General features: G+C 34.7%; 2 protein-coding genes across 4 annotated transcripts in view; one reads left to right on the forward strand and one right to left on the reverse strand.

Moving 5' to 3' along the window:
* The window catches only part of LOC118441602 (arylsulfatase B), a 2,731-nt gene extending 946 nt beyond the window's left edge, over positions 1-1,785 (forward strand). Inside the window, exons 4-8 of the mRNA XM_035866236.1 lie at positions 66-315; positions 421-600; positions 656-925; positions 1,230-1,503; positions 1,595-1,785. Coding sequence (XP_035722129.1) covers positions 66-315; positions 421-600; positions 656-925; positions 1,230-1,503; positions 1,595-1,763 — 1,143 coding nt within the window. The 3' untranslated portion in view covers positions 1,764-1,785. The remainder of the gene's footprint in view (positions 1-65; positions 316-420; positions 601-655; positions 926-1,229; positions 1,504-1,594) is intronic.
* A 674-nt stretch (positions 1,786-2,459) lies between these two features.
* On the reverse strand, positions 2,460-10,482 carry LOC118441600 (uncharacterized protein KIAA0930 homolog). Of its 3 annotated transcripts, XM_035866228.2 has the most exons (9): positions 9,654-10,482; positions 7,910-8,229; positions 7,494-7,757; positions 7,291-7,390; positions 6,567-6,872; positions 5,166-5,393; positions 4,055-4,735; positions 2,803-2,952; positions 2,460-2,692 (listed from the first exon to the last, which is right to left on the reverse strand). In XM_035866228.2, exons 1-9 carry the CDS (start codon positions 9,772-9,774, stop codon positions 2,652-2,654), a joined length of 2,211 nt encoding a protein of 736 aa, XP_035722121.1. In that variant the 5' UTR covers positions 9,775-10,482; the 3' UTR covers positions 2,460-2,651. The 3 variants fall into 3 exon arrangements, with proteins under 3 accessions (XP_035722121.1, XP_035722123.1, XP_035722125.1); XM_035866230.2 differs by lacking the exon at positions 5,166-5,393; XM_035866232.2 differs by lacking the exons at positions 4,055-4,735; positions 5,166-5,393 and having other exon boundaries at positions 9,654-10,481.
* Between the last annotated feature and the right edge of the window lie 105 nt (positions 10,483-10,587).

Here is a 10,587-nt window from a genome sequence, read left to right on the forward strand (position 1 = left end):
AAGTGTGTGTATACGATCGAATTAAATCAACGAAGGAAGAATGTGTTCATTGTACTTTTACACAGCCATACTGGGGTCTAGACATGAGACGTGACATGAAGGCAGCGTGGGAGTTACATGGTCAATATTCAACTGATGTCTTCACGCAGGAGGCCGTGCAACTAATCGAGAATCACAATTCTACTCAACCGTTGTTCCTATATTTAGCTCATGCTGCTGTTCATTCAGGGAATCCTTATAATCCTTTGCCTGCACCTGATTTTGAAGTGGCCAGGCATACCTCGATTACCGATTACAATCGTAGACGATTCGCTGGTATTCAAAATTTTGATATATGTTTTCCATTTCGATTCTGTGAATAGATCGAATTTAAATAATTGATTAATAATTTATACTTTTCTTTTTTTTTTTTTTTTATAGGTATGTTAACTGTACTCGATCAATCGGTAGGGCATGTAGTGAAAGCACTATACGAAAAAGATTTGTTGAAGAATACTGTGATTATTTTTTCAACGGACAACGGAGGTCCAGCCGCTGGATTTAATTTGAATGCAGCTTCAAATTGGCCCTTGAGAGGCGTTAAAAATACACTTTGGGAAGGTTGTACGTTCATATTGTTTGTGATTTCATTAAATTACGTTCATTGTGTTTCTAGGAGGTGTTAGAGGTGCTGGTTTATTATGGTCACCTTATTTAAATCATCCTGGTCGCATTAGCAAACAAATGATTCACATTACCGATTGGTTACCGACAATTTTATCGATCGCTGGTAGTGATACCTCCAATTTGACGAACATAGACGGTATAAATTTGTGGGAAGCATTGCGCGATGACAAGGAATCACCGCGTAGAACAATTTTACATAACATCGATGATATTTTTGGAGTATCCGCTATTACCGTTGGCGATTGGAAATTGATACAAGGTAAAATTGTGAAAATTGAAATCAATAGGGAAACAAATGTTTCATGAAAGTAAAATTTATTAAAGAAATAAATTCGTGTATACAAATCGTATCTCGTTTTTATACGTATATACATATATACATATATATATATATATATATAACTTTAAAAATTAAATATAATGAAATAAGGGAAACATATACAATTTAAAATCATTGAATCATCTGTTTCGTTTATAATCTTTCGTAATTATTAGTTCGACCGTAGACAAGGTAAAGCATCTTTTATGAAATGAAATCGTAAGAAAGATCGTTCATTTACAAGGTTCTACCTATAATGGGGCATGGGATGGATGGTATGGTCCATCCGGAAGAGAATGGGTTTATAACGTTGGTGCAGTAATCGGTGGTATGGCTGGTCGTGTGATAACCAGTTTAGGTCTTTCTTTAACGCCAGAGAAAATCCATGAACTTCGAGATAATTCGCTTATCAAATGTCCACCTAAAAATGATTCTTTACCCGCATGCAAACCTTTAGAAGCAGCATGCCTTTTCAACGTTCAACAGGATCCTTGCGAGGATAATAATCTGGCTAACGAGTTAGTAAACCTTATCAATATAATTATTCGATAATATAATATTTACTTGTTTGACTTTTTAAATTATATTGGGCACGTTAAATTTTTACAGATTACCAACGATATTGAAGAAATTACAAGATGAGGTAAAAAAATTTAATGCAACGGCAATTCCTCCAGGGAATTTGCCATGGGACGAAAAAGCTGATCCAAAATTGTGGGATCACACTTGGATTAATTTCGGGGATTATATCGATACGATGACTAGTTCAGCGGCATGAAAAATAAAACTTTTTTCATTTACTTTTGTCTCTTTCTTTTCTTTCTTTTTAATTCTTATCTCGTTGATCATTAATGTAAGTATGATTTGTATATATTATCTTTATTTCGTTTCGTAACTTTTTTTTAAAGGTAAGCTATTTTAATTGTTTATAATTGGCCGTGTTAGATTCCTTGATTGAATTATTCTCGATCATCGTAACTTTAACACAATTAAGAAAATATAGAAATTACATCATTAAAATATATGAAATTTTCAGTTTTCTATTTTTAATCAAAAAAATCATCAAATAATTACGAGCAATAATTACGAATCTATGACAGACCAATACCACGTGTCTTTTTCACTTTATTACACATACATTTACAAGTTTTAAGATCCCAAATCATATTCGATATCTGCATAAATTTTTCTTTTTCTAAAATATACAGAGAGAACTTGCAATCTATCCTCAAGCATAATATTTCTGTTTGTTATTGCAGTGATCAAGCATTTCGTCGTAATTATATTTAAAAGAAAATATTGCGATTAGGATTTCGTACATTTGTCTTGTTCTTTTTTTTTTTATTTTCTATCCTTATATACGAAATCATCAGATATTTAATTTAATCAATTTGTATAAATAAAAAGATAAAGACGATAGAGACGCGCTAGAGAGAGAGAGAGAGAGAGAGAAATAGATAGAAAAAGAAAGAGATTGTAAATTGTAATTCATTTATTACTTAATAATTTATACATCTTCTCGATTTCATTTTGGAGAGTGTCAATTTCGTCGGGACACGTACAAAGTAAAAAAAATCAAGATTCATAGAGGAACGAAAAAAACCAATGTTTTTTCGTCTATGTTTCTTTCCTTTTTTATTCTTCTTTTTCTTTTTTTATTTTTCATTTAGAATGTCAGAATGGGTCCTTCTCGATGATCCAATATATCTGATAAGAGAAAAGAATAATCATGAATGCATATACATATACATATATGAATTTTAATTAAATCGTGTCTTTGTAATTTTCCCCGATATAAAAATAATTATAGCAAATACCTTTTGCTATGCTCCACCAGGGCAACGTGATGTAGGTGAGAAATGCATTGAGAGGCACGGATTGGGCTCTTCTGGTCTCCTTCCAAAAATGAAATGTCTGGGTGAATCCTCGCATCGTCCAAAGAGGATTATACGCGCCGTCGTCCAGTTCTGTTATCAGAGAAATACTCGTCATTCGATGCGAGCTAATGATCATCCTTTTGTTTATTATTTTTTTTTTGTTTTCTTTTTTCTTTTCTTTCTTTCTTTTTTTTCCATTTTCTTTTTACGAGTGAGTTGTGTCGATGAGTCATTCGGTGATGTTTGTCGCGTATGAATGCGTGTGTACGTTTCTTTTTCTTTTTGTTTTTTTATTTTTTTTTTTTCGTCTTTCATAAACATTATTTATTTATTTTTTTGTTTGTTTTTGTTCTTTGTTTTTTGTTTCTTTGTTTTTTTTTTTATTTTTTTTTTGCGCAATTATTTCGATCGAAGGGGGGAACGATTATGGGGCAGTGGGGGTAGGGGGGACAATGCGATAAGAAAGGGTCGAAATCGAATTTGTACGAGTATACGAGAATTAAGGGGTGTTGAGTTGAACCTATGATATATGAAATGAGACAGATAGATATAAAGAGATAAAGAAAAGAAAAAGAGAGAGAGAGAGAGAGAGAGAGAGAGAGAAAGAGAAAGAGAAAAAGATATAGAGAAAAGGGTAAGGAAGAACGATTTTCGTTATACGCTAAATTTAAATTTCTTTTATCACTCGTTTGATAAAATCGTAACTATAGCAACGGCATAGCGTTGCAACTACAATAGAAGGATCCCATCACCAACATCATTTCGCGTCAATCACGAGATAAGGAGACGACGCATTTGAAGTTCACGGTCTCATGGATCTACCCCAAATCTTCCTTGGTCTGTTTTATGCGTGCCACGTACGACGATGATGAGGAAGCGGAATATAAGAGAAGTGAAAAATGTATAAAGAAATAAAAAAAGAAAAAGCAAAATAATAATAATAATAATAATAATAATAATAATAATAATAATAATAATAATAATAATAATAATAATAGTAATAGTAATAATAATAAGATAAAGAAGAAAAGGAGTATGATCGACCGAAAGAGAGATAGAGATAGAGATAGATATAGATAAGAGATAGAAAGAGAGAATCATGTAGATGTACCGTAGATGATGTGATTGGAATAGAATGGTTATGGAGTCAGGGTCAAAAAGGTTTAGGTTAGGGGGTGGAAGAAGAATTTACCCTGTGAGCCGGGGCGGCGTGGGAGCTCGCACCAGTAGTAGATGGCCGTGCCGTCGGGTGTGACGCGATGAGGAGGTAGAGGATTGCCAGCAAAGCTTCCAGAAAGGGCTCGTCTTCTACGTCTTCTTGGTAGGGTAGCACTCTGCTTGTTGTGCGGGTTAACGTTACCGCGTGCGTTCGCGTTTTTGTCTTTGCCGGTCTCATCTTCCTCCTCCTGGTAATCCTCATGACGTTGGCATCGTTGTCTCGAGCCACGTCGGTTGTCCTCGTCATTGCTCGAATCAAATTCGTTGTTCCTATTTCTGGTCGAATAGTCCTCGTGATCGGAGCCAGCTGATCTCAAACGTCGACGACCTTGAACCCGTCGAACTCGTAAAAGCTCGTCGTCGCTGAGCCGTCGACGTTCGTCCTCGGTATCAAGGCCATTGAGTTTCTCGTGTCCAAGTTGACCGGTGCTATACGGTCGTCTCTTTTTGTTGTTATCATCTTTGTCATAGGTCAACGGTAACTCTTCCTTTCCGTGTACCAATATCGCCCCAGAATCTAGCTTCTGTCGGACGTTGTCGTCCGTAAGTCGATCTCCGCTCGGCACGAGAATCTCGCTACCGACCTCGATGTGATGATGATGATGATGATGATTCAGCTGATGACTCTGATGATGGTGATGATGGTTCTGCAGGCCTAGCGCGATATAGCGCGGTGTTATTCAAACGGATAGAGAGAAATTAAAAGATAAATCAAGAGAGAAAGAGAGAATAAATAAAAGAAAAAGATAGATAGATAGATAGATAGATAGATAGAGAGAGAGAGAGAGAGAGAAAGAAAGAGAATTATCGTACGACGATCGGACGTCTCGTTCGTTTCTTTTTTCTTTTTCCTTTTTTTCCCCCCATTTGTCGCACGCTCAGAGTGAAATAAAAAATGAGAAAAGAAATAATAAAAAAAAGATATAAATTAAGGTGAACAGATAGATAGATAGATAGATAGATAGATAGATAGATAGATAGATAGATAGGCAAAAGACAGATATAGAAAGGCATCGCCGAGATTAAAACGAACGGACGAGACGCGACGATCGGATCAAACGCGAATGAACCGAACGCCCGCTCACCGTGTTGTTCGCGATAGTTGTTGGTATCTTTGCGACTCGGCGGCGAATTCTTCTCCTTATCGGAAGACTTCCGTTCGCGCGAGTTTCGTTGCTTTTGAGCAGCGCGCTGCCGTTGCTGACGAGCCGGAATCCGCAACGGTGATCTACGCCGGTGACTACGGGATCGAGAACTTCGGCGAACTCCTGGCGAGCCCCCGCACCCACCCCAGACGCATTCCTCGCCATCGGCTACAAAGCAAACAGCCACACGGCATACATCGGCGACTGGCCAAATATTAGACAACGCACACAATCAACCACGCACTCATACGCACTCAAAAAAACACAACACACACAGATATTTCTTTTTTTTTCTTTTTTTTTTTTCTTCTCCACGCGTACATCCCCCTTTTTCTCGCTTCATTTACTTTTTATTCCTTTATTTTCAATGTTTTTTTTTTTCTTTTTTTTTATCTTTTCGTGCGTTTCCTTTTTATTTATTTATTCGCTTTTTCCTTTTTTTTTTCTTTTGTATATATATATATATATATTCTTTTTTTTTGACATTTTATTTCCTATTGTCTTTTCCCTTTTTTTTTTCTGTTTTTCGATTGTACATTTCTCCCGTTCATCGAGCGAGATGGTGTTGGTGGTGATAGACCTTCTATTTCCTATATCTTGAATAATCTTTAAACAAATCTCTCAGTTGGTTTTCTTGTCTTTTTCTCTTTTTTTTTTTCTTTTCGTTCTTTTTATTCTACGTTAATATTATCCATTACTTATATTTATATATTCCACGTCACGTGGAATTCAATATTGATGGTATTTTTTTAACGACTCGGTACGAGCGTTAAAAATAAAAAAAAAAAAATAAAAATTACTTAGGAATTAGACCGGAAGGGAAAGATAATAAGGTAGACAACAAAAGCAATCAAAAGTTTGCAACAAATTTGACAAGAATCTCCGAACCTTTGCGATCGACAAATTCGACGTACCTACTTTTTATAGTATTTTCGATAAATATAAGATCCCGTTTACTATCGTAGACATCGCAGAGACAGAGATTCTATGAGGACTGGCACTGGAAAGAAACATGCTTCATTCGTTTCTATTAAAATACAATTACGTTAATTATTTAATTAATTTTCTATTAATTCCGTATACATAATAAAGGAATAACGTAAAATCATGCATTAAATGTGCATTAATTATATGGAAACGGGCATCTACGTGATTTTCGTTAAAAGAAAAAGAAAAAGAAAAAAAAAAGTGGAAAAAAATTCAAGAATGCAAATGCAAGAATAATAGACACGGAAAGATATTATAGAAAGAGAAAAAGAGAAAAAGGGAGAGAGAGAGAGAGAGAGAGAGAGAGAGAAAGGGAGAGAGAGAAAGAGAAAGACAATTAGCATCGTTAATTACCATCTCGTACGTCGCCAGCCTCGATCTCGCTTAGGCCATTTGCCATGGAATCCAATCCTTCGTTCTCCGATCTAGCTTTCATCGCGACAGTGTCGGGTTTTGTTCTCCAACCACCACGAACAAAATTATTTAAATTCGCACTCGGATCGGAGAGTCTACGTTGATGACGATACATAAATAACTCTTCTGCATCATCCCAATCGGCATCCCATAAAGCATCGGTTGCACAATATCCTGGTTCAGATGTTGGCGTCTCGGCTCCTGATCCCTTTGGCTTTGTAACTGCCATCTCAGCGTGTCCTTTTCCTACGAATCGTTCTATCGTTGCTCATTCCGATGCGTCGTAACGATAATTTATACGATATTAAACTTGGCTCCAAAAAAAAGAGAGAAAAAAAAAACAAACAAACAAAGAAAATTAAATTCGACAAAGCTTTCTCTTTTCGTCCATAATTTTTTCTTTTCTTTCTTCTTGTTCTTTATCGTAACAAATATTTAATTCAATATCACAGAGAAATAATAATAAATTATATAGTTTCTTTTTTTTTTTTTTTTTTTTTTTTTTAACTTTTTAATTTGCCAATCGTATTAAGTTAAACGAACGTGTTGTTAATATGTTGCTACAGGATACTCGACGCGTTAATAATTGTATGCGAAAGCGCATGTCCAAAAAAAAAAAAAAAAAAGAAAAAAAAAACAATATTCCGTTTGCTCGTTTACATACCACGTGGTCCCTTCATACGAACGAATTCTATTCGTTGAGAGGTTGCCCCTGAGAAAAGGCCGAAGGTCATACGCTGCGCCATTTTTGTGCTGAGACTCGACTGAAATTTATAATTTACGTTTCATCGTCTGTAAAATATATATTCAATACCTTCGTATCATTATAATTGATTTTTATTTCGTATGATATCATTGATTAATTACCCTAGCGTCGTAAACTTTCTTCAAAGCGTCGTATCTGATCGAACCCAAAAAGATGACACCCTGGACGGCACCGTCCCTATCGGAAGCTACCAATTCAACACAAACCATTTCTCCATCTCTTACTAAAATATCACAGAAGACTTCGTCGAAATTGTCTACCATGAAACAAATATGGGGATAGGTCATTTCCTCGAGATCACCTTTAGCGTCCATTCGTCTACGGCTCGGACTTGCGTATACTTTTTGCGAATGTCTTCGTAATACCTAATACAATAAAATATAATAAGTAATAGTAATTACAAGTAGACGTAAATAGAGCGGGAAAGAAAAAAAAAATTAGAGATTCGTAACTGTTCTTCTCTTTTTTTTTTTTTTTTCTTTTTTTTCAAATCGACGTTCACACTAAAAACTCTTACTTGCAATTCCTTCGGACTTGTCCTTGTGCATATTGCTAAAGTTAGAGTGTAATCGAATTGATGCACGACTAGATTCAGGTACACGGTTTCTTCCCAATCGATATCAGGATCACCGATCGGCAGTTTCTTGCTGTCCTTGCGAAAGACATCGACCTCGGTTTCGAACTTCGGTAAATATCTCGAAGAGGTTTTAACGTGCTTCTTACGAACGAAGAAGAGCAAATCGTCACCGTCTATCGTATGTTCCGCTTGGAATAAGAAATGACGTACAAAGAGATCGGTCCAATAGGTCATACCTTGAAGTACGACGAAACCGGAGTCTAAACATAAAAAAAAAAGAAGGAAAAGAAAAGGGGAAAAAATCGAAAAGCGTAAGAAAGCTTATGTTATTTTAATTTTTTTAGTACGTGTATTTTTTACGCAAAATTGATTTGGAAAATTTTTGTATGTATATCTTATTTTTTTTTTTCTTTCTTTTTTTTTCTCTTTTTCTCTTTCCTTCATCTTTTTTTTTTTTCTAATAAGGATTTTTGTAAGATATTCAAGAAAAAAAAAAAAAAAAAAAAGAAAAAGAAAAAAGATAGAAGATAGAGAACGAACGTAAGTACAATATTTTAAGCAACGATCGATAAAAGGGATTAGCGCGTTTCTTTATTCACATTGTTAAAGTGCACGTGCCATGTGAACCCTTTTAAAGGGCTCTCTTCTGTTCCTTCCCTTCATGTAAAGGAATAATTGTATATGTACGAGAATATGCGGAGGGAAAAGACATGAGTAGAAAATAATCGTTACAATTCTATTTTATCATACAGAAACGTGAAATATATACATATGTATTCTATAAAAAAAGAATAAAAATAGTAATAATAATAAATAAATAAACGAATAAATAAATAAATAAATATTCGTTATATTTCTTCTTGATAAAGAAGAACGATCTTCTTGGTAACGAAAGGAAAAGAAAAAGAAAAAGAGAGAGAGAGAGAAAGAAAGAGAGAGAAAAAAAAGGACAGTAAAATTCAATGAGGAAAAAAAAATAATGATTCATGTTGACCAATGAATTATACACGCGAAATAGTCGCGATTATTATAATTGCAGATTAGCTAGCAGATAGCGTGCATTTATCCAATAATACAAAAGACAAGATACGTAATACAGAGTCATAGTTGTATCTATCAAACATCTTTTATACATAGCCTCGATTCTGATAAGATTAAAATCAATCTATATATATATAAAAATCGGCTCGATCGTAATGGATTAATAAATGTTTATCAGGAAATTCGTAATTAATCGTGAAAATACCTAGAAAAATTAATCGACGAATAATTTTGACTTCGACCTTTTTCTTTTCTTTCTTTTTTCTTCTATTTTTTTTTTTTTTTTTGCATTTGCCTAGTTATGAAATTAAGTAATAATGATATTGAGAAAAATAATGGCAAACGTTTGATGAACAAATAAGACTATTATCGAGTATGTCAATTTAAAAAGAAAGATATATATATATATATATATATATATATATATATATATATATATAAACATACATTTATAATATGCTTAAAATACATGTGTATATATTTATATATGTGTATATGTGTGTGTATATGTACATATGCATATACATATATATAGTATATATTATATTGTATATATACATATACACATATACATACATAGATATACATACATATATATATATATATATATATATATATATGTATATATAGATAATATACTAACCGTCTTTGAGCATTTGCCGGAGCTCCTTTGTCCTCTGGAAATTGATTTCCTCGAGGAGCTGCTCCAGCATAGTCGGCGGTCTGGCCAGGCCGGATGACGAGCTGCCCGCCAAACTCGCCATGGCCTTTTACGTTTTCCTTCTCCTTGTATTTTGTCGTCGTCGTCGTTTCTTCTTCTTCTTTTTCTTCTTTTGTTTCTTCTTAATCTTTATTATCTCACTAGCCGTACTAACTATCTTCGTTGTCGTTGATCGTCGTTATACGTACGATTCTTTCCACCACGTTAATTTTCCCCTTCTATCACCTGTCAACAACGATGACTCTTTGCGCTGACTCCCTTCTTTCTCTCTTTCTCTCTCTCTCTCTCTCTCTCACTCTCTCTCTATATTCTCATGTATCTTTGCCTAGGGGAAAACAGACGATGCGATAGGTCGAGCATCAATCATTCGACCAATCGTAGCGTTTCTTTTTCTTTCGTCGAATTGATACACTAGACAAAGAACATATCCACTTCTTTTAGTTTGTCATAAAAAATATGTTGACATTTCTCTCTCTCTCTCTCTCTTTCTCTTTCTCTCTCTCTCTCTCTCTTTTTTCTCTTTCTTTCTCTTTTTCTCTCTCTCTCTCTCTCTTTTCTTTTCTCTTATTTTAATAATGCACAATCAATTTGACAATATATGTATATTTCTTTTCCCTTATATTTTACACGATAATTCGTCGAAAACATGTCACTATTTTTTTTACAGAAATATCTGAAAATTACAAAGAACGATCGTAAAGGAAGCGCAATGGAACTTCTACGTTGAGTGAGAATTTGATGAGCGATGTACTTCGGCCGACACTCGAACGCGCCGGTCGTCGATAATCTTGCGTCTGCGTTACGATGCTCTCGTTCGAACGTGGCGCGAAAATTTAAACGACACCAAGCATTACAC

This window comes from Vespa mandarinia, chromosome 5, assembly GCF_050613455.1.
Source record: "Vespa mandarinia isolate Hongniang chromosome 5, ASM5061345v1, whole genome shotgun sequence".
NCBI lineage: Eukaryota > Metazoa > Arthropoda > Insecta > Hymenoptera > Vespidae > Vespa > Vespa mandarinia.

Coding starts and splice junctions, on each gene's coding strand:
- LOC118441600 (XM_035866228.2), bottom strand. CDS start 9,774: ATGGCGAGTTTGGCGGGCAGCTCGTCATCCGGCCTGGCCAGACCGCCG. Junction 6,873..7,290: donor TCGTATGAAGGGACCACGTG/GTATGTAAACGA, acceptor AACGATTCGTAG/GAAAAGGACACGCTGAGATG. Junction 4,736..5,165: donor CAACTATCGCGAACAACACG/GTGAGCGGGCGT, acceptor ATATCGCGCTAG/GCCTGCAGAACCATCATCAC.